At 46.4% G+C, this 25,799-nt stretch overlaps 16 protein-coding genes across 16 annotated transcripts; 7 read left to right on the forward strand and 9 right to left on the reverse strand.

Annotated features, from left to right (window-relative positions):
• Positions 1 to 24: 24 nt before the first annotated feature.
• Positions 25 to 4,176, forward strand: J056_001899 (Trafficking protein particle complex subunit 10; the record flags this gene model as incomplete). Its single annotated transcript, XM_009271527.1, has 14 exons — positions 25 to 666; positions 715 to 1,068; positions 1,113 to 1,280; positions 1,327 to 1,577; positions 1,643 to 2,096; positions 2,150 to 2,435; positions 2,491 to 2,616; positions 2,668 to 2,908; positions 2,952 to 3,069; positions 3,134 to 3,233; positions 3,282 to 3,514; positions 3,557 to 3,631; positions 3,674 to 3,850; positions 3,895 to 4,176. 14 exons carry the CDS (start codon positions 25 to 27, stop codon positions 4,174 to 4,176), a joined length of 3,507 nt encoding a protein of 1,168 aa, XP_009269802.1.
• A 987-nt stretch (positions 4,177 to 5,163) lies between these two features.
• J056_001900 (uncharacterized protein) lies at positions 5,164 to 5,988 on the reverse strand (the record flags this gene model as incomplete). The annotated part of the gene is made up of 1 exon (XM_009271528.1): positions 5,164 to 5,988. One exon carries the CDS (start codon positions 5,986 to 5,988, stop codon positions 5,164 to 5,166), a length of 825 nt encoding a protein of 274 aa, XP_009269803.1.
• Positions 5,989 to 6,104: 116 nt separating this feature from the next.
• Positions 6,105 to 7,367, reverse strand: J056_001901 (uncharacterized protein; the record flags this gene model as incomplete). The annotated part of the gene is made up of 1 exon (XM_009271529.1): positions 6,105 to 7,367. The coding sequence occupies one exon, from the start codon at positions 7,365 to 7,367 to the stop codon at positions 6,105 to 6,107; it is 1,263 nt and encodes a 420-aa protein (XP_009269804.1).
• Positions 7,368 to 7,481: 114 nt separating this feature from the next.
• J056_001902 (CaiB/baiF CoA-transferase family protein C7orf10) lies at positions 7,482 to 8,730 on the reverse strand (the record flags this gene model as incomplete). The annotated part of the gene is made up of 2 exons (XM_009271530.1): positions 7,482 to 8,608; positions 8,664 to 8,730. The coding sequence occupies 2 exons, from the start codon at positions 8,728 to 8,730 to the stop codon at positions 7,482 to 7,484; spliced, it is 1,194 nt and encodes a 397-aa protein (XP_009269805.1).
• A 605-nt stretch (positions 8,731 to 9,335) lies between these two features.
• Positions 9,336 to 10,823, forward strand: J056_001903 (Meiotically up-regulated 80 protein; the record flags this gene model as incomplete). Its single annotated transcript, XM_009271531.1, has 1 exon — positions 9,336 to 10,823. The coding sequence occupies one exon, from the start codon at positions 9,336 to 9,338 to the stop codon at positions 10,821 to 10,823; it is 1,488 nt and encodes a 495-aa protein (XP_009269806.1).
• Positions 10,824 to 11,553: 730 nt separating this feature from the next.
• Positions 11,554 to 12,312, forward strand: J056_001904 (Triosephosphate isomerase; the record flags this gene model as incomplete). The annotated part of the gene is made up of 1 exon (XM_009271532.1): positions 11,554 to 12,312. One exon carries the CDS (start codon positions 11,554 to 11,556, stop codon positions 12,310 to 12,312), a length of 759 nt encoding a protein of 252 aa, XP_009269807.1.
• Positions 12,313 to 12,384: 72 nt separating this feature from the next.
• On the reverse strand, positions 12,385 to 13,393 carry J056_001905 (RNA polymerase II nuclear localization protein IWR1; the record flags this gene model as incomplete). Its single annotated transcript, XM_009271533.1, has 4 exons — positions 12,385 to 12,731; positions 12,785 to 13,153; positions 13,210 to 13,278; positions 13,336 to 13,393. The coding sequence occupies 4 exons, from the start codon at positions 13,391 to 13,393 to the stop codon at positions 12,385 to 12,387; spliced, it is 843 nt and encodes a 280-aa protein (XP_009269808.1).
• A 114-nt stretch (positions 13,394 to 13,507) lies between these two features.
• Positions 13,508 to 14,165, reverse strand: J056_001906 (uncharacterized protein; the record flags this gene model as incomplete). The annotated part of the gene is made up of 2 exons (XM_009271534.1): positions 13,508 to 13,858; positions 13,914 to 14,165. The coding sequence occupies 2 exons, from the start codon at positions 14,163 to 14,165 to the stop codon at positions 13,508 to 13,510; spliced, it is 603 nt and encodes a 200-aa protein (XP_009269809.1).
• Positions 14,166 to 14,270: 105 nt separating this feature from the next.
• On the reverse strand, positions 14,271 to 16,653 carry J056_001907 (CWF19-like protein 2; the record flags this gene model as incomplete). The annotated part of the gene is made up of 3 exons (XM_009271535.1): positions 14,271 to 14,804; positions 14,858 to 16,540; positions 16,585 to 16,653. 3 exons carry the CDS (start codon positions 16,651 to 16,653, stop codon positions 14,271 to 14,273), a joined length of 2,286 nt encoding a protein of 761 aa, XP_009269810.1.
• Positions 16,654 to 16,737: 84 nt separating this feature from the next.
• Positions 16,738 to 17,356, forward strand: J056_001908 (uncharacterized protein; the record flags this gene model as incomplete). The annotated part of the gene is made up of 3 exons (XM_009271536.1): positions 16,738 to 17,019; positions 17,069 to 17,163; positions 17,209 to 17,356. The coding sequence occupies 3 exons, from the start codon at positions 16,738 to 16,740 to the stop codon at positions 17,354 to 17,356; spliced, it is 525 nt and encodes a 174-aa protein (XP_009269811.1).
• A 194-nt stretch (positions 17,357 to 17,550) lies between these two features.
• Positions 17,551 to 18,271, reverse strand: J056_001909 (V-type proton ATPase 16 kDa proteolipid subunit 2; the record flags this gene model as incomplete). The annotated part of the gene is made up of 5 exons (XM_009271537.1): positions 17,551 to 17,572; positions 17,637 to 17,689; positions 17,741 to 17,777; positions 17,842 to 18,179; positions 18,230 to 18,271. 5 exons carry the CDS (start codon positions 18,269 to 18,271, stop codon positions 17,551 to 17,553), a joined length of 492 nt encoding a protein of 163 aa, XP_009269812.1.
• A 52-nt stretch (positions 18,272 to 18,323) lies between these two features.
• J056_001910 (DDB1- and CUL4-associated factor 5) lies at positions 18,324 to 20,374 on the forward strand (the record flags this gene model as incomplete). The annotated part of the gene is made up of 7 exons (XM_009271538.1): positions 18,324 to 18,379; positions 18,434 to 18,496; positions 18,552 to 18,651; positions 18,707 to 18,756; positions 18,803 to 19,268; positions 19,321 to 19,753; positions 19,821 to 20,374. The coding sequence occupies 7 exons, from the start codon at positions 18,324 to 18,326 to the stop codon at positions 20,372 to 20,374; spliced, it is 1,722 nt and encodes a 573-aa protein (XP_009269813.1).
• A 216-nt stretch (positions 20,375 to 20,590) lies between these two features.
• Positions 20,591 to 21,625, reverse strand: J056_001911 (Transaldolase; the record flags this gene model as incomplete). Its single annotated transcript, XM_009271539.1, has 2 exons — positions 20,591 to 21,495; positions 21,556 to 21,625. The coding sequence occupies 2 exons, from the start codon at positions 21,623 to 21,625 to the stop codon at positions 20,591 to 20,593; spliced, it is 975 nt and encodes a 324-aa protein (XP_009269814.1).
• A 294-nt stretch (positions 21,626 to 21,919) lies between these two features.
• J056_001912 (Translin) lies at positions 21,920 to 22,695 on the forward strand (the record flags this gene model as incomplete). The annotated part of the gene is made up of 2 exons (XM_009271540.1): positions 21,920 to 22,537; positions 22,651 to 22,695. 2 exons carry the CDS (start codon positions 21,920 to 21,922, stop codon positions 22,693 to 22,695), a joined length of 663 nt encoding a protein of 220 aa, XP_009269815.1.
• A 392-nt stretch (positions 22,696 to 23,087) lies between these two features.
• Positions 23,088 to 24,391, forward strand: J056_001913 (uncharacterized protein; the record flags this gene model as incomplete). The annotated part of the gene is made up of 2 exons (XM_009271541.1): positions 23,088 to 24,153; positions 24,204 to 24,391. 2 exons carry the CDS (start codon positions 23,088 to 23,090, stop codon positions 24,389 to 24,391), a joined length of 1,254 nt encoding a protein of 417 aa, XP_009269816.1.
• Positions 24,392 to 24,728: 337 nt separating this feature from the next.
• J056_001914 (GTP-binding protein rhoA) lies at positions 24,729 to 25,799 on the reverse strand (the record flags this gene model as incomplete). Its single annotated transcript, XM_009271542.1, has 5 exons — positions 24,729 to 25,022; positions 25,071 to 25,194; positions 25,247 to 25,320; positions 25,368 to 25,464; positions 25,795 to 25,799. 5 exons carry the CDS (start codon positions 25,797 to 25,799, stop codon positions 24,729 to 24,731), a joined length of 594 nt encoding a protein of 197 aa, XP_009269817.1.

The raw sequence follows: 25,799 nt of genomic DNA on the forward strand, positions 1-25,799 counted from the left end.
CAACCACCACCATCTCCGAAATCCATGGAATCCATTCCATGCAGCTACACAACTCTACCACCACTCTCAAATTCCTTGGAATGGACTCAGGCGTTTATAAGCCTCAATAGCAAGCTAAATCTCAAGGATATAGCCTACGATGGCCATCTAATCCCGATGCTTGATGTTTCTCTCACCCTTTTCGATCAAGCATCGTTTAATAAGCCGAAATCATTGATTCCTTCGTCTGTTATCGATACTCCATTCGTACACCTCCTCTTCCTCCAGTGCGAAGATAACGAGTACTATAAATCAACTCTCAAGCCTAAAATCAGAGAATGGCTGCAGACAATTAGCTCCCACAAGCGTCAAGAATGGGTTATTGTCCTCATGTCTTCTTCCTCACAAAACAAGACAAACAACATCTTCAAAATAAAGTCTGGTGTTATCGATAAGATTAGGATGGATTTTAACTATGATAAGCGTGACCGATGTGTACAAATATCCCGTATTGGGGTTAATGGTATTGAAGATCCCAACTGCTGGAATCCTCTGCTTGACAAACTTAAAGAAGCCATCGTCGCTGGTTTTGACCTCAACATAAACTCGCGCTTTGCTGACGTAGAAAGATCAGAGAGTCAGAGAAATTTGCCAGGTTGGAATTTCTGCACTTTTTTTATCCTAAAGGTATGTCTTGGTGTCATCTCACAGTCTTAGCCCTGACAACACCTACAGGAATCACTCGCTTTGTCTTATATTGGACTGAATCTCTTCCAGGAAGCTCAATTGGTTTACGAGCAGCTTGAGCAGCTGTTTCACCAATCCTTAGACAACAATACGGTCATCAACCAATTTATCGACTCAGGTGGCAAGGAAATACATGACGACTCTGGTGACCTTCTCTCTACCACCAAGAAGCCATATAGACAGATGATACTCTCCAATTCGATATCCGTGTTCGACTTCAGACTTTATCTGTTCGCCTGTCAATGTAACATAGCTGGTGAGCATCTTGGCAACGTGGAATTGGTCGCACAACGCTCCATTAACTTCATTAATATGTTTAGTCGTTCTCTCCAGCCCAAATTGGTTAGTGTTTTCGAACCTTACTAAATCATCTAACAAACATCAAGGCGGATCTCAGACCGTACTTTGTGCAGTACTGGAAGTTTGTCGCGAGTTTGACGACGATATACCAATGTGATCGGTGGTTCACGGAAGAGCACAAAGTGAACGACGTGAATCGCGCCCACCAGTATTCATTACGCAAGGCTGAGCTGTACGATATAGCGATCGACCAGGTATGAAGAAAGCTTCCGCATATATGACTACTAACTACCGAAAAAGCTTCAAGATTTGAGTATCAGATTCGGAATTCTGCCCAACAAATACCCCTTTGCGCAAGACAAGTACATCAAAGTACACGTCGACGAAATACCCCAAACGACACACAAACAGCTACGGCAAGCACTCAGCAGCAGGCGAGAGTTTGACAAGCTTTTTATCCATCTCTGCAGCTCTGCTGCGCGGTACTACCGCCAAGTTGCGAAATTTAAAAAGGCATGGTCGCTTGATCTCCTCGTAGCCGGACTGAACATGTAAGTGTGGATTTCTCTGCTCGTCATCAGATCAGCTCATGCCGCTACCTACTTCTCACCTCTAGGGAACGCGGGCATTACGAGTCATCCCTCCGATTCTTCGAGCTGCTCAACGCGTCTGAGGCGCGGTCCATGTGGTATTCGACGCGTATGTATGCTTTGCTTGGACAGCTGCTCTCGCATGCGCATCTTGACCGCGTGCGCGATGAGCGCTGGGCGGACGCTGCTCTCGATCTCGTCCAGATCGCCTCCACACTTGATGCGACTGAGCGGGGGATGTCTGCTGCGATGGTCGATCAGATGGGCGGTGGTGATGTTGGTAGTTCCGCTACTTGGGGAGGTTTTGAGTGGCTGCTTCGTGAGCTCAAGATATTTGCGCAACACGCTCATAAGTCTTTCGATATCCCCCTCAGCCCCTCCTTGAGGGTGTCATTTTCGAGTGTGCGCCCTGATGTTGTCTTCAGCGATGACGACGACGGATCGTCGATAGATGCGAGGATCGATAGCAATCTGCCCTGCGTGAGTCTGCGCGTCTTTTCAGTACTCATTAAATTCACAATATCTCAATACAGTCACTTGTCGCTGACGCAGTCGTGTTCACTTTCCACTCGCTGAGACATAGACATGGCATAGAGTATAGGTGCGACAGCGTGAGGTTGGAGCCTGGTCATAATGCTGTTAAGGCCTTCTGCTCGACACCTGCACATGATATCTTCTTTTTGGGCGCTGTCAACGTCCTAGCGTCTGGTATAAGCTTTTTGGAGCACATACCCGTCAGTGAGGGCAGGAGGCGCTGCTGTCTGAACATACCCTTCGACGCACGTGCCCTAGCTGTGAAACTGGAGAGACCAGACAATGGTAGGTAGATGATTGACAAGGCACTCTCATCAGCTCATCTGATTGCACCCACCAGTTGTCGTCGGTAGTGGTGCACTTCACCTCAAAATGAAAGCGGGGCGAAAAAAGATGGATGCTGCAACAGTTCGCCTCACGAGTCCCCATTTAGTTTTCGGGTATGTTGACAGTGAGTTAATTGATGGTATGTAGAGGCGTAACGTGGTGCAACACACGCTAACAAGCACAATGTCAGACACTGATAATTGCAGTCTGGAGCGTAACCCTGAGAGCGTGATATTGCGCAACCTAGACACTCAGACATGGTGCACCGTCGCCATCCCCTACCACGTCTTTCAAGACACTGACGTCGCCACGGTGAACGTGCAGGTGGACTACACCTCAGACGCTAGACCCCACCAGCTCGTTAAGACGCTCGCGTACGACCTTGTCAATCCGCTAAAGCTGCATGTGTCGCATACGCAGATGAGCGATATGTGAGTAAATAACCTCTAAAGACGTATTGCTTAGCACCCCTAGAACCATTTTGTCTGCCGATGTAGCAGCGTCGGCTGGATACAATGTGCGCGTGAAAGATGTCCGGCTTGTCAGTACGCAACATTCGCATCATTCACATTCGCATAGCGCAGATCCATTCGTAAGTACCCTACACTGCTGTTAAGCAATTCTATTGGATACGCCGATGGTCTAACCGGCTCTAGATACTCGCTGCTGGCGAAAAAGCGTCTTATGGATTCACTATTAAGAGCGACGAATGCAGTGATTTGGGTCTACTTGCAGAATACAGCACTATCGAGAATGGTGGGTTGTGCCCTGGTTACGCTGAAATTTCCGTTGACTTTGCTATAGAAGTTTACAACATGTCTTATGAGATTGTGCAGCATGAGTTGAACGCGCACCAGCTCAAACACCACGCGCAGTGGGTGTCAAAATTCATCACTGCCCACCATACATGGAGTCACTCAAGCGGATATGAATTCAAGCAGGTCGACGAGAACGCGCTCGACGATGCTCTAAAAACATTTGCCTTCACTGAGGGGGAGAAGCTGGCTCTGAGGGGGGTCATAGTCGGTGCTATCGAGGTAGGTTTTGATTGTTGCCAATCCTATTCTAAAGATGCATAGCGACTACCATCTCACCCCATTGAGTCTCGTCATTGGGATAATTGTACTCTTCCAATCAAGCTGCCAATCGCTGAGGTAAGTCACCCTACCGAAAAGACATTCTAGCTCACTTTCTAGATTGTCGCTTCTGGTAGCATAAATTTCAAGCAGCACACCTTGAGATTGGGTGAGGCGGCGCTAGTTAGCATTTTGTTGTCGACAAGTGGTGCTGCCGATGGCGAAGTGCTGCACTACGAGCTCGACACACCACTTGACGAGTGGTTAATCAGCGGCAAAGCGCGTGGGGAGTACAAGGTGAGAGGGATAGTTTGAGTTGCTGAACACACTAACTTGTCCAGGTCGTCACCGATAAGCCGTTCATATTTACTATCACGCTTCTACCTATAAAGATGGGTGCTATCACACCACCGCGTTTGAAGGTTTTCAGCAGGGCAGGCCGCACCGTGTCAACATTCATAGAAAATGAACTGCAGAGAATCGTTGTCTTTTCGAAGACGCGCTCCGAACACACTTTTTCCATTGAGATGCCGCGCAGAGAGCTCCTTGATTGGGCGCGCGAGCGCGAAAAGAATAACAAGCTCCTTTCTTACCATGCTGGAATGACGTTTCAGGGCCATTAACCGTGCTGAAAAACTTATTTGTGTAGAACATTATATATTTTATGGTCAAGTACTATACTTGGTGTGTCAATGTGTTTTAGGATATGTTCAACGCCAAGAAAAGCGAGAGACTTTTTCAACTATCTTGTCTCGAAAAGAAGGATGGTGCAAATAGATATAGTCAGCAGTTAAAGCCATCAAAGCAACTATTAAACCCGAGGCGAGGTAGAACAAAGCTGCAAACTTTGCGAAGTCATCGTCATCAAAAAAAGCTTGAACATCGTGGATGAATGCCAAAGAAATGACATAATTTGGATCGAACACTATTCCAACAAGAATGAGGTTAAACGATCCGCGGAGAAAAATCGGTACTTTTGAATCTGAGATGAATTTTGCACATACGCCTCTGAGACCGTCTGAAGCACCACCACTCTGAGTCTCTGATAAGTCACAACTAAACCCATTTTCAACCAGTTTAGCCTTCTCAATCTCCTCCGATTGGTCCCTTCTCCATCCATTTGACTTGTTTTTATATAAGGTTGGAAAGAAAGCAAGACTAAGTGTTTGTACAACGGCAAAGATAAAAGATAAACCAAACATGAAGACGGCTTGGGAAAGACATGATTTGGAGACGTGTCTTCTATCTGGTGCGTTGTCATAGAGATAATGTAGTGTGCTTTGTGCGTATTCCATGGTTGTAGTCATGGCGGGGTTGTTGATGGTTTTATTCAAAAGCTCCGGATATCGTTCCTATGACAGTCTCCGATGTCCGCCAGATAATTACGTCAAAGAGAGTGAAAATTTTGAATGTTTAAGTAGAGTGTCAATGTATTACATAAAATGGATCATACGTAAAAGATATAAGAACAATACGTGATAATGGGGTGGTAGTTGTAGTTGTAGCTCAAAAGAGCCACGATCCGCGGGGAAGAAGAGGTGAGTGTGTTAGTGTGCTAGTGTGCTAGTGTGTTAGTGTGCTAGTATGCTAATGCACTACTGCGCTAAATCCTAATCCGCTTCATCAGTTTCTTGCTTTAAACAACTATCGCGATAACGGTAGTAAGCGAACTGAGAGAGAACGACGAGATCGAGGAGAACGGTGCCGATAGTTCCAACGAGCCAACTCATGTTAATCCACAAATAATCCCCATCGGTGCTCTCAAAGAGAACTTGAGCGACGTAGCTGCAATTACCGCACAACGCGAATGCGAAGAGGGGTATCGAAAGGCCATCGCAGTGAGTGTGGGTGTTTTTGATAATCTGGGGGAAACGCGAGAGTATGTAGAGTACAGCACTCGTCCAGCCTGCAAATTGAGCTGTGGGGGTTGAATGGAGAGGTGGTGTTCCCATATATTCCTTGTCGGCGTTGAGGATGAATGATAGCGCTCCTCCGAAAACTACGAGTGCTGTGCAGAGGAGGTTGACGAATAGCTGGTGAGATTCCTGTTGCTGGTGGCGGTGTTGCTCCTGTACGCTCAAAAGTCTGTCTGATTCGGTGGGATGCGTTGGTGCAACACCCTCCTCACTCCCGCTCCCACTTCCACACTCACTAATCCCGTTGTTTCCCCGATAAATCCACATCTGCCACAGGAGTATGACGTCGCACGCCGTGTAGTACAGCGCGAGGATGAGCATAGGCGGTAGGAGGTGTACCATGAAGCCGCCAACGAGATTGGTGATATCCCCGAGCAGCCATATCACGACGAAGGTGAGCGACAGACCAGAGGCAGATTGAAGGACGTAGTTCTCGTAAATCTGGGGACTATATACGACGAACCAGCTCAAGATGCTTATCCAGCCAGATGCAGCGCTGAATGTACTCCTGCTAACCATTTCTGTGTGCTTTGGGTGGTGGTTAAGACTCAAGACACACACGCATTGGAGAATTTTCAACAAAATTTCAATAAAACAAGCAAAACAAAGCATTCGTTTCTTCTACACCTCACACTTCACCCCCTGGCAGCCTTCATCATCTCCGAAATGCGCGTCGCATTCTCGCCATCCCTGTTCATCCTCTTCTTCTGGTAGAGGGGCAAGTCCTGCGCGCCTACCAAAAACCCTGTCGGCCTACTACGACCACTTGGTTTATCTTTTTCGAAAGTGCTTACGTACTCGGGTGACCCGATGGGGAAAGCGGTAGCGAAATGATGCATTTTCTCGAGACTGCCCGCCTCGACGACGTCCAAGTGTATGAAAGCGCCTTCAAGGGTATTCTTACCGCTATGGTTGTGGACCACACGCGGCACTTTACCAACGGAGGCCTTCTCGACGACTCTGAAATTAGCTGTGCCTGCCTTTTCATCTCTGCGGGCGCTAGTGCTATCCTTGGCGCCTGCGAAATCAGTCGCTGCCATATTGTGCAAGTTTGACATATCGGTGGTAGCAACGAGACCAGCGAGAGCAATAGGTTTTTTCTGTCTGTTGGCAAAGTTACGCGTGGTGGGGGAGTGCGGCAGGATGCGACCTGGGAGAGGGGGCGTGAGGCGAGCAGATTCGATAGGAGATGGATGTGAATAGCGCAATCCACCATTCGCGTGCATGTTGCTCACGAGCACTTGCCCGCGCTGCTCGTCTACTCGCTTGCGCTGCTCTTGCTTGAGGAACTGCTGGTAAGTGTATGCGTCCGTCTGTGCAGCGGCGTAGAGATCCACGGGAGTGTGAGTGTTGAGTTTGCCATCCTGACCACCCTCACTCTTCTGCCCGCGCATCGCTGCCACTGCTGCCGCGCGCTCACCAGCCAATTTGCCGAGAAAAGACCTAAAAGCAGGGCGCCTTTCATGGAGACGGGCGACGTAGCGGCGAAACTCGTCAGCAGACATAGCCTCGATATCGGGGCGTGTAGAGAGGGAGGCGAGGGGGGAATCGGGGTTATCGTGTGTGTGTTTCGCGGAAGGGGGAGCAGAGCTGGAGCTATTGCTATCGCTGTAGCTGCTGTAGGGCGCTACAGCACTGCTGACGCCATGCACCGGTACGCGCATGTCGCTGATGCGCTGCACTACCTTTGCATCGCCTGTGGTGTTGGAGTAGTCCACCGCACCCAGCTCGTTGTCTTGCGACTTGACTCGGATCGATTCGCCTCCAATTACCCCCCGCTTGAACCCGTATTCTCCCCGCTGGCGCTGCGCCCGGCTCGCCGTGTAAGTCTGCGCTATTGCTGGGTCGTAGCTGGCGAACTTGCTCCTTTGAAGTATCTTTGCGAATGAGTTGGACATCTTGTATCCCGTTTATATTTCTCCAACTGCAAATGCCGTGGTGGTTGGGGAGAGAATAGCGAGTATCGAGCACGTCGTGAAAATGAAAACAAAGATACAAAAGCGTCATAATGATCAAAGCTTAGATTTTCTGCACAAGCTGTTACTATTGTCCACCACAACACCCTCCGCTCTCAGCTCGAGTATCTGTTGCTCAGTGTATCCCTCCTCGCGAAGAATTTCCGTGGTATGTTGAGCGAGGAAGGGCGGCGGGCGGTGAACCTCCAGCCTTTTCCCGCCATATCCGACAGCGGGAGCAGTGAGTTTGAGGGCACCAATGCGAGGATGATCCACCTCAGTAACCACACCTCTAGCCAGCGACTGGGGATGCTCCAAGGACTGGGCGATGTTATTGATCGGCCCAAACGAGAAACGTGCTTTCGCTTCACTAAAAGTATCTAGCCAGTGCTGTGTGGAGTGTGATGATATGATTGTACCCAATTCGCCCACTAGGGCAGTGCGATGACGCACTCTGCCTGCATTGCTCGTCCACTCACCCTCCAACCACTCGCGCTTCCCTAATATCCCGCTGAGCGACTCAAACTGCACATCACTGCCCGCTCCTATCATTATCTGACCATCGAGCGTGGGGAATGTCTGATAGGGGACGATTGAAGGGTGGCTTGTGCCCTGACGCGTAGCTTCTTGCCCCGTGACGAGATAGTTGGAGGCTATGTTGGCGAGCGAGGCTAGTTGCGTGTCGAAGAGGTTGATGTCTAGATGGACACCTTCCCCGGTACGCTGTTTGTGGAAAAGTGCAGCGAGTATTGCTCCGTGAGCATACAGACCAGTCGTTATATCCGTTATAGCGACACCTACTTTCACAGGAGATCCATCTCTCTCACCAGTTATATGCATTAGACCAGCTTCAGCTTCAATTAGCACATCGTAGCCAGGTGCATTGGCATATGGACCAGTCTGACCATAACCCGTTATAGAAGCATAAATGATGCCAGGGTTTATACTCTTTATTGTGTCATAGTCTAGGTTGAAAATTTTCAGCTTGTTGGGTAAGAAGTTTTCAACAAGAACGTCGGCATCTTTGACAAGATTGTGGATGATAGATTGACCGTGAGGGTGCTTGAAGTTAAGACCTAAGCTGCGTTTGTTTCTGTTTGAGGACAGAAAGTAGGCTGATTCAGGGGGAAGGTGGGGAGCGGGGGAGTGCGGCTTGACGGGTGCGGACGGAGGAAGCCAAGATCCTTTGAAGGAAAGGAGTGAGCGGGAGCGTAAGTGGTCAAGTTGATGAGCACCCACTGGTATCATCACCACGCGTAGGTTCTTCAATCTTCAAGACAGAAGCACCCATATCACCGAGTAGCATTGTGCAGAGTGGGCCAGCGAGTACCCGTGAGAGGTCCACGACTTTGATCTTCTTTAAGGGCAGCATATAGAAATGATGGATGTGAGAGTACAAGTGGGTATGTGTGGATTGTAATTAAAGGGAATGGCTGTGTTATGTGCAACCAGAACCAGTCAGATGAATCCAAAGATGTTTTATATGCCCAGTTAATGAGACTTGGATGGAGTGGAAGCAGCCCAACAAGCCAATTTGACTGGGATCGTTGAATAAGCTTGAATATTTCAAGTGATTACTACAATTTACTAGCACTGCTATTAAATAGAAATCACTAGAAATATTCAAATGAACGTTCCAATCAGATTTTAATCTCAGCACCTCAGTCAAGCACCACCACCAACCAACTAAAAAATCAAAGGAAAAGTTTAAAGTTAATTTGATAAACCAATTGAATTGATTTAAGCTTATCTATTAAACTCCTTATATATCTAATCCTAGGTATATCGGGTTCATTGGTTAGTTGGCTTGATTGCCACATTGGGAAGTAAGCAGCTAACATTCCAAATAGAATAGTCATCAAACACACCTTCACTGGTTGTAGTTTAACTATTATCTTCTAAAGATCTATTATGGTTCAAGTTACTCAAAGACGCGATGGATACAGCCACACTCCACTCGCACAGAAACACAGTCAACGCCTTCACCAGAAACAACGTATGGCTCAAGCTATAGCCATGCTCCCTAAACCACCCGCATACACTCAACTCCCTCCCACTCAACCTACCTGGAACAGAGCACCCGGTTCTCAACGCCGTTCCATTGATCTATCCACAATTCCTCCCCCTGTTATCGACTCTCAAGCTCAGGCCAATGCACGCGCTTGGATGGAGCAACAGAAGTTACAACAGATTCAATTTGAGCAAATGGAGTTGTTTGAACAGCAGCAGAGAGAGCACCACTTGAGACAACAGCAACAGCAACAACAACAACAACAACCTCAAACCCACGCCGTCACTCTCCACTCCTTTGCCGCTGAAGCTATTTGGGACCTCTGTTACGCCTCTTCTCCCGCTTTTGGTCATAACAACTCAAACGCCGTCATGGAATACAGAACTCCTTCTGTCTCTGTTTACGCTGGCAGCGAGGATGTCTACGGCAGACCAAAACTCAACCCAACCACAGAATTTAGGAGATGGACTTACTCAATCTTGACACAGACTGCTCTTTCAAAGCAAGCACTCTTTTTGGCCCTCTTCTACGCCTCAAGATTACCCATCCACTCTTCACCAAACTTCTCCACTTCCATCGATAGCGCTCCTTATCGTCTACTCACCATCACTCTCGCTTTCGCTAATAGATGGCTAGATGATAACACTTACACCAACAAAACTTGGTCTCAAGTTACTGGTTTGAGTTTGAGTGATATTGGTTGTTTGGATATGTGGTCACTCGTCGACCAAGGTTTGAACCTCAACGTTGGTACTGATGAGTGGACTAATTGGATGTACAAGATCAGACATAGAGAGGAGAGGATCTACCAAGAAATGAAACTCAAGGGTGAAGACACGAGTGAAACAAAGCTAGTAATCGCTGCTGTTGACGATTGTTTGAAAAAACAATTCAAGGCTGACTACCTTCACTCGATGGAATTCTCAAAGCAAGCCGTCGAAGCTAGACATCGTTACTCCCCAGTTACCGATGTTCCTCTCGTACCCAACTACGACTATGGTCACATTGATCTCGACCAAGATGGTCCGTTGCGTCAAGTGCATCATACTAGTAGTGCGAGGAATAGCATGAGTATGGGCAACTATATGAGTATTGACGGTGGTTATGACGCTAATGCGGTCGCAGCTGCTGCATCTGCTGCATCTTACAATATGTACATGCAACCTCAACCGGCTCAACACGCACACATTCAACCACAGGTTCAATCCCACGTTCAAGTTCCTCACCATGTCAAATACGACGATGAAAGCTGGGGCCGTATGGGTAACAAACCTCACTATCACACTAACCAACCACCTCAATTCTACTATCACCAACCAACTCTTGGTGGTGGACTAGGATTGGGAGGATTCCAATTAGCTGACTACCGCCGTGGTGTGGCGGCTTAGCTTTGAGCTTTTGAGCTTAAGATTCTCTATCAATCAGCAAAATACATAACGACAAAAAAAACGCCAAACTATCAAGACCAACAATCAAAAAAAAAAAAGTAGCAAATGTTGATAAAAACCACAAAAAAAGAATTTTGTCTTTTTTTAAATCAACGAAACGAAGAACAAACAAAGAAACAAACAAAGAACAGTCAACAATCAATAAAGTTATAGATCTAAGAGAGAAAAAAAGATGAAAAAGATGAAAATCTACAAAAAATTTTTACATCTTTGGTGATTTCTTTACTCACTTTCACTTGACTTTTATAAGCGTCTTCAATATATTGAGATGCTTTAGAACATACAACACAATACAACATAATCAAACTAATTTACTGGCAATTTGGGTTGTCCAGATGTCTTTTATATTTGTTTCATATATAGTACCTATGGAATGAAAGATAGAAGTCTAAGTGTGATGTTAGATGTGCTGATAATTACATCAACCCGGCTTAGTTTGTGAGTATAGCGAGAGTGCGTGATCACTGTGAACCGCTGATCCGCAACTAGCCGTGGGGAGGATAAGAGGAGGAGATTTATTTGGGTAGAGAGTGATATATACAACAGACTTCACACATAACACGCATAGTAGACAAATCGAATGACTCCGATGACGTGTAAGTTTTTGTGCAAGTAAAACCCAGGTTTGGCTTCTTAAACCACAACCACAAACAACAAACAAAGAAATAAAATGGTTAGACAATTCTTCGTAGGTGGCAACACAAAGATGCAAGTAACTTTCAACTCGTTGAACGACATCATCGAGAATCTCAACAAGGCAGACCTCGATGACAAGACAGAGAAGGTTTTGGCAGTTCCGTCCATTTACCTTTCAGAGGCAAAGAACCGCTTAAACCCTTCAATCGCTGTTTCTGCTCAGAACGTTTACGGGAAAAACACTGGTGCTTTCACTGGCGAAATCGCACCAACCCAGCTCAAGGACTTTGATATCAAGTGGACGCTTACAGGACACTCTGAGCGTCGTCACATCTTCAAGGAGAATGATGATGATGTTGCCATGAGAACTAAGGGCGCTCTCAACGAGCAACTCAATGTCATTTTCTGTATCGGTGAAAAGTTGGAAGAGCGTGAATCTGGCAAGACCAAGGAGGTCGTCCAACACCAACTCAACTCTCTCAACAAAGATATTAGCAAGGAGGAGTGGAGCAAGATTGTCATCGCTTATGAGCCTGTTTGGGCAATCGGTACTGGCAAGGTTGCTACTCCAGAGATTGCACAGGAAGCACACAAAGATATCCGTCAATGGCTCACCACTAACCTCGGTCAAGATGCGGCTGATTCGGTTAGAGTCATTTACGGTGGATCTGTCTCCCACACCAACTGCGGTGACCTCGCTAAGCAGCCTGACATTGATGGATTCCTCGTTGGCGGTGCTTCCGTCAAGCCTGAATTCGTTCACATCATCAACGCTAACCAGGCCAACAAGTAATTTGAGTATTACATCAACTTATGAATTTATGTTTAAAGCAACTACTAAACAAATGAATGACTACATAACACATCAATCACTCTCAGATGAAACAAAGTTATTATCGTACTCCTCCTCCTCACTGCCCACCTCCTCATCGGGGTAGTCATTAGTATAATAGTCCTCCTCATTACTATCCTCGTCCGCTTCATCCTTTATATCTGTGCTATCGCTCGAGTAGTCCACTCCAGCGCCAAACTCATCACTCAAACCAGTCAACAGACCGATGTTTGACAATATTTCTGGTGAGTGATGAGATTTCTTTGAGTCTCTGTAATAAACGTCAAACACGTAATCGTTGTTGTTGTTTACTGTATTCTTGTCTTCTTTATCGTTACCTTTTTCACTATCATTGCTATCGATCGAAACAACTTCTTGCACTGGGAATAGCAGTTAGTAGAAAATCTCACCTCCCACCAAGCACCTCACTCACTCTTCAAGTAATCCTCCACCAATCTTCGAAACTCGCGCATTTGTTCACTGTCTTCGTCGAATGGATCGAGTGGTTTGGCAGTGTTGGTTGCCTCAGCTGGCTTTCCATCTTCAATCCTCCTCTTTTCTTCCTCTACGTCGATAAATACATCGCTACTAACATCACGATCGCCTTTAATAACATGATAACGTTTGCGGGGAGGTTGAGTGATTTCTGCGTTATTGTGATTGCTTCGCCGCCGCTGATCCACTGAGCTTGAATCATCCTGCTCATCCTCCGCCTTCCTCTTTAGCCGCGACTGTAGCTCTTCTTTGGTAGTCTCAGATGTGAATGTGGATTGCTCGACCGTTTCTGCCAATTTGAATAGACCTACATCGTGTGAGTGGTCGATGTGTATGTGCGTGCATTATACACTCCAAAATTACCCTGTTTCTGTCGTTTCTTGCGCGCAATTGGTCGATCACTCCCCTCTTTATCTTCCTGCTCGCCGATTACTGATGAGATTCACGTCTCGATTAGCAGGCTCATTTATTCATTCACATCCTCCTCACACAGCGCATCTAGTGGCTCCTCATTCCGCTTACGCTTTATGCGTATGAAGCTGCTCATGGCGGTTTCGTGTAGACAGATAAAGGAAAAGAGTAAATTTGTGTACTGAATGTGTATTGAAATGTATTTGTTTTACTTTGTTGATATTTTTATTCCCTTTTTTCAAGTGCCAAGTTAGTTTTCTGTCTTCTCGCTAACCTCCTGCTTGATTTCGTCCTTGTTTTGTGAGATTTCTTGGGAAACTTCTTTAGCATCCTCTTTGACATCCTCTTTGACTTGCACTGCTTTCTCTTGAGCGTTCTCAGTGACATTCTCCGCCTTTTCCTTAACATCATCCTTTACATCCGCTGCTTGGTCTTTGGCATCACTGGCAACCTCTTTAACGTCCTCTTTAACGTCGTCTTTAACGTCTTCTGCCTTCTCTGATGCGTCTTCCGTCTTCTCCTTGACATTCTCCTTTACTTGTGAAGCTTCTTCAGCTCCCTCTGAAGCCTCTTCTTTAGCCACCTCTTTAACTTCTTCAGCCTGTTTGTCGGTCGTTTAGTTAGTTCTCTATCCCTCACCACACACACACACACACCTTCTCAGAAACTTGGTGGTGAGCATCTTCGTGGTGGGAATCGTGGTGGGAATCCTCGCCAGGAGACGTGAGCCAAACAACACCACCTATGGTTACGAATGCAGATGTAGCCATCCACACCTTATCTGCATTCGTGTTGAATACGGGCAACTGCGCAGGTCTCGAAGAGGCATATCCTCTAACTGATTGAGCTGATTTTGCTGATCTTGCTGATCTGATTGGATTTACTGCTCTGCTGAGTTGTCTGAGCATTTTCTGTGTCTTTTATGAGTGCGCAACGCAACCGCAAAACTCGGCAATCTGTCACAGCAAGCAGACGCGAAAAAAAAGTGGTAAAACAAAAATAAAGAAAGTAAATTACAACATACTCGTCCAATCATATCCTAGATAAAACTTTTTAAACTTCTCAACTGCATTACTCTTTTCTTGTCCATGCAACCTCCTCGGACGACGCCATAACTTTGGTTCCAATTCTAAAACATTTCCTATCACTTCAGCTGCAAAGTAGCGCGGAAATGCCTGTGATTGGTCGTGGTATTTGCTCTCAGAATCATCCTCCGAGTTGGCTTTATCTACACCTTCAATCACATGTCCATAACCTGCATTCCCTTTGTAATCCCACATTATTGCAAAGTACGGCAAATTAGGTACTAGTGCCCTTCTAAATTCGCGTTCTTGGAAGTTTATCAGTTTCTTATGCTGTGTCCATTCAGACTCTATTGCGAGAATACTCTCGTGGAAATATCCCGGCAACACTTGGTATATATCAGCAGGCACCGGGACTGCTTCTATTGCAGTATGCAGCTGTGCTCTAATACTCAAGACGGTTTCATAGAACACCACTCCGCGATTCTGACTAGCGAAAGTCTGCATGAGGCATTTCATGTAATTCTGAAGAGTAAATGTAGTTAGTGTGATGCTCCATATAAAACACTCCAACCCACCCTAATCTCCTCCCACACATCATCATCAGCTTCTAGCGAGCTGAGACAGTGCTGCATCGGCACTATCAGACAATGCCCATCCACCAACTGCTCATGCTCCGGTAGGGCAAGATAGACACGTGTTCCACTCGAGACAATTGTCCGACACCGTGGCGGCGCTTCTCCATCATCCCCGAAACACCATCTGCAATTATCGAGCACTCTCTTGGTTCTCTTGTAGTCCCCAATCGCAAATTGTCGTTTCTGGGCATCTGATTTCATTTTCTTGCGTGCATATCTAGCTGCATTATCGTCTATCTGGTCAGTGTCGCCGTGTTCGTAGAGATGATCACTCGTTATTGCATTGGCGAATTCTGCGTCGTAGTTCTTTTGATCTGACGCTCCACCGGCAAATCTCTCCTGTCGGACGAGCTCTGCGAGTGATTGGTCGTCGTCGTCTATATTGTAGCGGGTTATTTCACCCGTGCGCTCGTCTCTGGTTTCATGGTTGTGCGCCTTCTTCCTCTTGCTGCTGTTGTTGGTGTTGTTTCCTACTGGCAGACTGTCATCCTTGCGGCCTTGCCCTACATCATACAATCTGCCATGTCCATCGAGGGTGGGAAGAACCTCTATTTTAGTTTTCTGCTCCTTCTCCACTGGCTCTAAACCCGTCTTGTCGTTAAGATTCACATTCATTAGCCCATGACCGGCATCGCCGCCTGTTTGGGTGAGTTTGCGCGCAATTTCCATCTCATGCTCATACTCCATCTCGAGCTGTTGCAGGTTAGGTGTGCTCATTAGGCGTGCTTTCATGACCTGGGCTTGTAATTTATTTAGGGAGTCTGGTGATTTCGGCCTTCCTGGTGCACCCCCACCGCTCACACTAGTCGTCGGAGTGAACACCTTCGGAATCACAGGCGAACTGGGCTTAGATTCGCCTCTAAGATGACTAACTCTGTCAGTCTGACCACCTTGCGTGGTTTGATACTGTGTTGAGCGCGTCGGTGTGTGTGTGTCTGACGGACGTTTGAAGGAAGCTCTCGAGGACGGCCTACTACCGTAATCAGAGGTGGATGGAGAGGTGTAAATGTTTTTGGGAGAGTTATTTGAGTTGTTTCTAGGAGATTCTCTCCCACTAGCGTAGCTATCGCGTCTGCCGCCCCGTCTATTGAAACGTTTGGCGTCTCTTTCGTCGAGGATGCTGCGCTCGTGTTGGGCATCTCGCCATGCTTCGATAGATCCAAAGCGATCGATACCGAGGTTGTCGACGTGCGTGCCTTCCTCCTCTGCATGCTCATAGCAACGCTTCAATTTCATCATTCTCCAGCTACTACCTGCGTCGCCAGGTGTAGAAGATTTCTTCGATTCGTTGTGATAGTCATCGACGTGCTTTCCTGCTTTAAATTGGTGGTTGATTTCCCGACTGCTTACTTGGAGCTGGTTGGGATCTGGTTTAGTGGGAGCTTTCTTGGGCTTTTGGGTAGACATGGAGGTAAAAAAATCCTCATCCACTAGACTGCCAGCCACGCCACTCGCGTTACTCCCCGTACTCGCGCCTTGAGTGAGGTCATCGGTAAAGTCAGATGGATAAGGGAGGCTAGCGGGATCGGAGGGAATGGGTAGAGGGGCGTGTGGAACTTGCGGGTTGCTGACATTGCTTTTAAGACTCAAATCAGCGCTGTTGGGGATGTTGGTGATCGATGGCTGCGAGTTGGTGAGATACGCAGCCAGTTACAGACCCCACTCACATTCACACCACTGCTGTCGTTATCTTCGAAATACTCATGCCTGTGTGGATCGTCATCGTGTATTTCCATCTCTACGTGGTTGATGACGGTGGGAGATGAAGGAGATATTTTTAATTTTATTCTTGAATAAACACCATCAACAGCTTTAATAAAATGATTCCAAGGATATTTCTGGGTTTATCGGCGCAGGCGAGATTAGGCGGAGTTGCCAGATTAGCCAGATTAGCCAGATCTACAACAATATCACAACCAGCCACCCTCACACACACCAGAACATACGCCCAGCCTCCAAACACCACGGCTGTTGAGTCCATGTCCACTCACACCTTCCATCAACTCAGCGACAAAGTGTTTGATTCCCTGGTTGAAACACTGGAAGCTGAAATCGAAGGCGGTGGATTCGACGTTGCTCAGTCTTCCGAAGTGGAGTTGAATGTGTGTAGATTGTGTTTTATATCACTCATATCACTCAAATCATTCACAGTCCGGCGTATTAACCCTCTCACTTGATAAATACGGCACTTATGTCATCAACAAGCAGCCCCCAACTAGACAGATTTGGGTGTCTTCGCCATTCAGGTGAGTATGGTTTTACAGCGAATTCCACCTCTTACACTCTCTCAGTGGTCCTCGGCGCTACGAGTTTGATAGCAATCAGCGCACCTGGCTTGATGTCAGGGATGGCTCGTCGCTGAATAGCATGCTGGATGATGAACTCACTCCTATTCTAAACACCCAGTTGAATCTAGGCGAGGGTTGGATCGATAGTTGAAAATTTGCACTTTTGTAACCTAGAAACACCTTGTCGATTGTAGAAACTTCTGTTGTTCATTTCAATTCTCTGCACAAGCTTAGCAAAGCAGCCAATAACTGAGTCGTAGAGCAATCTCACATTGTCTTTACCATTTACAGCATGGCATGCACCTAACGCGCGCGTTATTGAAGAGTAAAAGAAGAAATCAGATATCATGCATTACATTCGTCACCGCTGCGTTGAGTATGAGTATGAGTTTGAGTATGGTAAATGACGTCACTAGTCAAAGAATACGCACGTTATTCTCGTGTTGAGGATCAAAGCCACGATGAGACCATAGAGGCCGAGTACCTGAGAGGGAAAGGAGGAGTTAGTACAGCAACCAGGAAGACATTGACGCACCTCTGCAAAGATAAGAGTGAGGAGCATGCCGACGAAGCTGCGTAAGCGATAGAGCGGGATAAAGATAAGTGAGTATTCTACATAGCAACAGCCGCACGTACACTCTGCTCTGATATACATACGCTCTCACGAACGCGTCGCCTGCTTTACCGATTGCGAGACCAGCAGCAAGCCCAGAACCACCACAGGCGAGACCAGCGGCAAGGTGGGTGCAGCCAGCGAAGAGGGAGTAAGGCTCAGTCGGACTGAGAGAGCCAGCGATGAGTACAGAGACGACAAGACCATATACAGCTAGAATACCACTCATGATAATCGGTATGAGCGACTTCATTACTAGCTCAGGCTTGAATGTGGCTAGCCCTGAGATCCCAACGCCAGATTTAGCAGTGCCGTATGCCGCGCCGATGGTGGATAGGATCATCGCAGAAGCCACACCGCCCTGTAGAGTGGAGTGAGGGGATTGTAACTGGATAAACAGGAAACACCCACGAATCCCAGGAAATGGGCAAATACTGGACACTGGTCTGACATTTGGATTATTTGGGTTGATGGCGGTTGATAAGCAACTCCGAGGAATCTACCGATGAAGCTCCCTGGATTTGAATGTGATTTCTTCAAGAATGGCTTGGGTTATTCAAAGTGGGTGCTTTGTGCAGTGTGTTGTGTGTTGTCCTTCCTCACACCCATCCACAGCTCGTTGAAAGCGCACACGGGCTGTGTAAACGCTGTGAGCTACTCCAAGACCAATGGATCGAGGTGGGTGGATGGTGTGGCTGGCTTTTCATACGCATACTCATACTCATCCACCCAGACTCATGGCCACAGGCGGCGATTGCACGAATATCTATATATGGGATTTATACAGGGATATCGAAGACGCAATCCCCATAGGCGCATTTAGTGGTCCAACCGTGGGTGCTTGGCTGTATTTCCTCCTCCAACACCCCACCTAACCCGCCAAGACAGAAGAATATTTTCACTCTCGAATTTAACAGCACTGACAGCATTCTGTACTGGTGTGTGGCGTGTGTGTGGTATGTGGCACTCACTAACGCCCCAAAGCGGCAGCAACGATTCAGTTATCTACAAATACGACCTGGGTGGCGGGATAGGTGAATCACTACGCCATCCACGAGCACCCAGCGACAGGCTAGATCACCTCGATGAAATTGATCAAATACGAAAACAATCTCCATCCCTGCGCCAGATAAGCCACGCATCGTCGCTGTCGCAGATATCCGCTCATCCTACACACCCGTCGCTCATACTGAGTGCGTCATCGGACGACGAGTTGCAGCTCACGGACGAGCGCGTCGACCGGGGAGCAAACATAGCAACATTCCACACGCAGTCCGAGTGGCGCGATGTGAAGTGGCATCCTACCTCTGACCATCTCTTCGGGTGCTGCGACAGCCTCGGTGGCGTCTACCTCAACGACATACGCAAAGGTTTCGACGGGTACAATATGTCTGATGGCGCATTCACCGTGTCCACTAATCCTTTTGTGCGGAGTGTGGCTGTGATGCAGGTGAGTTTGTGTGCTTAGTGAGACATTGGCTAACACACGCTTCCTCATTCAGTATAGCGGCACTCTCACTCTCACAAATGCACACATACATGCCGCTAAAGAAGGCTTGCGGCACAGACGCCTCGACTCGTCTTCCATGTCCTTTAACAACACAGGTGACCTTTTCGGGGTGGTGTACCAGCACGCTTACCCCACCATCTACTCTATACGGGAACAAAACCCACTCGCTGTGCTGACGGGAGACTATACTCCACAAGGAGAGCGCGTGCAGCGTCGTGAAGACACTTACAGCACAGCTTGCACTACCAAGCACTGCTCTTTCCAAGGTGACTACCTGGCCACTGGGTCGGACGATTTCAGGGGGTATGTGTGGAAAGTGCCGCCAAGAACGACCATGATGGACAGGAGGCGGGTGATGTCGCGGGAGGAGATGGATGAAGGAGGCTTTGCGACTGCAAATGGGTATGCGTACGACGTCCGCTCGGGTAAGTTTGGAGTGTTCTTCTTTTTGAGTGAGCAGTGTGTTTTGCTTAGTACTCACACCTCCTTCAGCTTTCTCGTCTGGTGCATCTGCATCTGCATCGGACAGCACAGCACCCGAAACTATCTGCCTGCCTGCGCTGATCGACAGACCGGCATTCAGACTAGAAGGGCACGCAAGCATAGTCAATTCGGCCATGATACACCCTTCACTCCCCCTCATCGCTACTTCGGGTGTGGAGAAGTCTGTCAAAGTACACACTCCTACGCCGTTTTCTAACAAGTTGCATAAGATACCCGCGTTGGATAAAAGAACTCCCCCAAGTAGACAAATGGGCGATGAAACTGGCTCATCGAGACGCGACTTCTTGTTAGCGCTGCTTAGCTCCCCCGAAGACTCTCACGATGCTGACATCGAAGAGGATCCCATTACTATCAATTTCTTCGATAGTCTGCTGAGAAGAGATCGCGAGGTGGATATCTGGAATGATGATGAGGATGACGAGGATGACAAGGATGACCAAGATGACCAAGATAATGACCAAGATGACGATATGGATGATGATGGCTTGAGTGCTCCTCTTTCAGAGGATTCTATTGATATCGACGAGCTGTATCCCGTTTGACCTGAGCATATATGTATTACTATCATGTTTCATGCCACTTGTGAGCTATAGAGCGACTCAACTGTCACCATGAACGAGGAGAGTGGTTTCATTGGTTTAGCTTTAAACTATTACAGCAAGTGATGAGAATGTTTCATGCCACTTGCAATAGTCAAAAAAGATTAAATCAAAGTCGTTACAAAGCAATAGGTAATTTTAGCTAGCTTGCATGATAGCTTACTCCAAACGTTCTCTAAGGTTGCCTCTGAGAGTGAGGGCATCACGGGCGAAACCTCTGATACCTTCGTGGAGCTTGTCGTGAGCTACGGCCTCGTCGAACAACTCCCATCTGAACTTAGCTTCATCGTTGATGTATGAAGTCTTTGGAATTTGTTCAGCTGACTTGGCAGTCTCTGGATCGAGCTTGCGGTCCATCTTTTCTTCAGAGTTCTTGAGTTGCTCAAGGAGAGCTGGGGCGACGGTGAGGAAATCACAACCAGCGAGGAACTTGATCTCATCGGTAGTTCTGAATGAAGCACCCATAACGATGGTGTTGTAGCCGTGTTGCTTGTAGTAGTTGTAGATCTTTTGCACGGATTGTACACCAGGGTCTCTCTCAGCTTCGTAAGAACCCTCTGGTTGGTTCTTCTTGTACCAGTCGAGAATACGACCAACGAATGGAGAGACAAGGGTAACACCAGCTTCAGCACATGCAACGGCTTGAGCGAAACCGAAGAGGAGGGTGAGGTTGCAGTGAATGCCCTCAGCTTCAAGATCCTTGGCTGCCTGGATACCTTCCCAAGTGGAGGCGATCTTGATGAGAATACGGTCCTTGTGGACACCGTTTTCTTTGTAGAGGGCGATGATTTCACGTGCCTTTGCCTTTGTGGCTTCCTTGTTGAAGGAGAGGGAAGCGTCAACTTCAGTGGAGACACGACCAGGGATGATGTCAAGAATCTTTCTGCCGAATTCGACGAGAAGACGGTCAAGGGCCATTTCAACCTTTGCGGTTGTGTCGCCTTTCTGTGACTTTGCGTAGTCGATGGCAACGTCGATGAGCTTGGCGTAGTTTGGCTTCTTGGTGGCGGCTAAGATGAGGGATGGGTTGGTTGTAGCGTCTTGTGGCTTGTATTGGTCGATGGCTGTGAATATTGGATACTTGGTTAGTTGGAGTTACCACGTGTAATTCAAATAAAACTCACACTCAAAGTCACCAGAGTCTGTGACGACTACAGTTCCGGTTTGCTTTAATAAATCTAATGAGTTTGTCATTCTTGGTGGTTTATGTGGAAGAGCCACTCAACTCAAGTACTCCGAATAAACGTAAGCGGGGGCGTCATTATCTTAAAAATATTTTGTAATCGGAGTTGATGAATTTGAATTATACAATCATCTCATTCATATATATCCCTTTCCCTGCTCAATCTGCTCATTTTGATTATTGAAAATTCAACCGATGACTGCGATCACTACGGAGGGTGCTAGTTGGAAATACTCTCTGTATTCCATATCGTTCAAGGTAGATTATACATTATCTTACCTTGATAATCAACTTCCACTGCCACTATGTCAAATCCCACTAAAAGACTTCATTCTGATAGCTTTAAGGAGCAATTGAAAGATCTTAACGGTTTTATTGAGAAAGATAATGAATACAAGCAATCTTTAAAAGATAGAGTCGCTGTTATGGATGAAAGTTTACACGAGTCAACAGCAATTGCACAGAATATCCACTCAATCAAGCAATCTGAAATACCTCAAAGCATAATAAAGCCTATGGAAAGTGGATTGCTTCAGTACGCCAAAGATTTCCATCAACTTTGCTCTGAAATTGAGCCTACAGATTACACCAAATATGAGCATATCTGGAACAGATCACTTCAAACCTTCATTTACTTGAATTTATTATCAAACTACCTTTCACATGATGACATAATTGATTACTCTACAATCAAGCTGATGATTAACAATGACAACCACTTATACGATTACTTGTTCGCCCTGATGCAGCTAGTATCTGAATTAACTCGCTTAACAGTAAACACCGTCATCCTCAACGAATTTGACCGTCCTAAGCGCATATCTGCTTTCATCAAAGACGTCTACCAAGCCCTCTCACAACTCAACTTCAAGAATGATGCTTTGAGGAGGAAATTTGATGCACTCAAATATGATATCAATAAGGTAGGTTTTGTTATTTTGTTGACAGCTCTTGGCAAGTTATTGGCATGTATCTGCGCAGGCTGCGGAGTTTTGTCTTAGCGGTCCCTTACTACGAAATCACTAACTAAAAATAGGTGGAAGGAGTTATTTACGATCTTACGCTTAGAAATCTCAACTAAAATATTTATTTTGATAGATAGGATGATTCCATCGATTGTTACCGGTTTGGTGCCTAAACTAACATGTTCCTTAAACGTGATGTTTTAGTTGGTGGTACAATTGCAAAACAAAGCTACACGACAGAGCCATATGAGTTACACGAGATACATTAGTTACATAACTTGCGTAATTCGGAGCACATTACTCTCGATCACTTGAGCGAGAAATGCACGCATTCCAGGGATTTAGAAGCCTAATAAATTAAGATAGTTCAGGTGATATAGCCCTAGAAATATTCCCAAACAACGTCAACCACTAAACTTTACAGCTCCCGTCGGTCTAAATATCCCCGTGAAGGATCGATCGATCATTCCAAGTACGACCTTCTTTCTAGCAAGACTGCGAGGATTGAATGAGCAAATTACACGAATACAGCAAGGCGTTAATGCTGACATCAGTGACGCTCTCTGCAATGGCCATTGAGTGGCTCTACTTTGGTTTCCCATCCACGCTACTGATTTACTTGACGCTGATACTGATAACCGTACCGTTATACATACTCATACAGTTGCTTACATTCAGTAAAGTAAAAGGTTCACGTCCTCGAGTGGTGACTCTGGTGTTCACCACGCTCACTTTCCTTTACCTGATAACACAGCCAACATATCCCCTAAGCGGGCCAGGTTCCGAGCTGAATGAGCAACATCCGGCAAACAACAGCACATCTACGTATTTCTTCAGTGCCAACTTCTACAACAGCCAGGATATTCTACCTGCTTTCTTCGACCAATTCCTCCAACTATCTGACTACCTTGGCCGCGATAATGTGTATATAAGCATCTACGAGTCGAATAGCCATGACAATACAAAGGATCTTCTACACCACTTTGACGATGCTCTCACACGCCTGAGCATACCACACACAGTGATCACAGACGACTCCACCCAGAAACCTTTCTTTGTCGGCAATGAGAGAATAAATTATCTCGCAAGCGTGCGCAATCTAACTCTCGCCCCCCTCACAAGACAGCTCGACGAGCGTTTCAACCACTTCGACAAGATTGTCTTTCTCAACGACGTCTTCTACGACTGGTTCAGCGTAGTACGGCTGCTCAACACGCGCAACGGGGCATATGACCAGGTATGCGCGTTTGACTATTTCAAAATAGGGCTGTACGATACATGGGTAACGCGCGACACATGTAGTAGACGGACGAAAGTGGTGTGGCCATACTACCAGGATGCCCACTCGATAGATCTCCTCCGTCGAGGCGAGCCTATACCTGTGAATAGCTGCTGGAATGGCATCACGGCTTTCGACGCAAGTTGGTTTGTTGACCGCAGTGGCGATAGTGACCCTATCCGGTTCAGAGTGCTCGATGAGTGCGTTACTTCGGAATGCCTCCTGTCTAGCTACGACATCCACCGCAAGTCTCACAAGCAACCTGAGATATACATGAATCCATTAGTACCGACTGGTGTGTTTGGAGTATTTGATTGAACACTCCCACCTAACACCTCCACGCAGCATACGAGAAACCAGTATTTCAACTTCGTTCTAGACTCTTCAATCTCTCGCTAGCACGCCCTTACCTAACCTACCGCTACTGGTTCGAAGAGAGACTCTTTGGTTGGCTGACTGCATTGGGTAGAAAGGAGGAAGAGTGTGCAGCATGGCTCGATGAATGGAAGACAGGAAATTGCACATATGAATAGGCAAATGGGGCAAGCTAACGGGATAAGCAAATAGATAAGGATTGGGAAACGGGTCACGCAATAGACAATGATCAAACGTTGAAATACTAGTATACATCAACGGAGATATACCCTAAACACGCAAAACGCAACAATTGTATTATTAAAAGTATACTTTGTATTGAAAGAATATAAGACATAAAAGCGATGTTTGATGGAGTTGATAAAAATGAAAATGTTGAAATAAAGACTAGTAAGACTAATAGAAAAAGATAAAAATCATGATGAAAATTTATATCTTTGAGTCATCGGTCAAATGGGCAAGAACGAAGAATGAACAAGGGAGATAGGTGTACGATTAAATGACGACACACTTGCTCTTCTTTGATCTATTTCCTGACTTTGTAAGCAAAGCGGCTCTTGTTGCGGTCTGGAACACTTCTTTTACACCTTCGCCAGATCTAGCGGAGCATTCCAAGTAATGCTTTGCACCAATCTTTTGAGCGACGCCTCTACCATCAGATTCTTGAACAGGTCTTTGTTGAGTTTTGCGTAATTCTTCGAGCGTCTTTGGATCATTCCTCAAATCTTTCTTACAACCGACTAGAATGATTGGAAGGCCTTGACAGAAGTGCATAACTTCGCTAATCCACTGAATAAGAGGTGTTAGAATATATGAGCGGATTAAGTAAAACATTACCTTCTCCTGTACGTTATCAAGAGAATCGGGGGAATCGATAGCAAAACAGATGAGTATAACGTGAGAATCAGGGTAAGACAGAGGTCTCAATCTGTCGTAATCTTCTTGACCAGCAGTATCCCAACTGAGTGGGTGGAGTGAGATATGATGAATATAAGCCAATGGGACCAACTAACAGAGCTAATTCAACGTGTTTTCCATCAACTTCGACGTCTGCAACGTAGTTTTCAAAAACGGTTGGAACGTATACCTTGAGGAATATGAGCTTGAATATACCTTTAAATAGTAAATACCAACCTCAGGGAAAGTACCCTTTGAGAAAACGATCAAAAGGCAAGTTTTTCCACAGGCACCGTCACCAACGATAACTAATTTACGGCGTATTTCAGAGGACCTGTGCGTTGTGCGTTGTCAGAAGGGAGGGGAAGTGTGGTAAGTGAGTAAGGGAATACAAATGACTTACATTATCTGATTACTTGGTTAATTTGATAAATTAGCTTCAAATTTCGCTGCTTACTTAATTAAGAGAATATCGTTCGCCTTGGTAGAGACTAATCAACGCGCTAGCCAATCCAAAATCATTTGAAAATTGTTTGAGGTAAGTTAACCTTAGTGGATTTAGTTGGAATACGTGGTATTCTTGTACTTATATCCACGTAAATATTCATCCATTTCTTTCGTATCCTTGTTGGTTGACTTTCATCAGCGTAGCACAGCACTGCACTGCAT

This window comes from Wallemia ichthyophaga (assembly GCF_000400465.1).
Source record: "Wallemia ichthyophaga EXF-994 unplaced genomic scaffold scaffold19, whole genome shotgun sequence".
NCBI lineage: Eukaryota > Fungi > Basidiomycota > Wallemiomycetes > Wallemiales > Wallemiaceae > Wallemia > Wallemia ichthyophaga.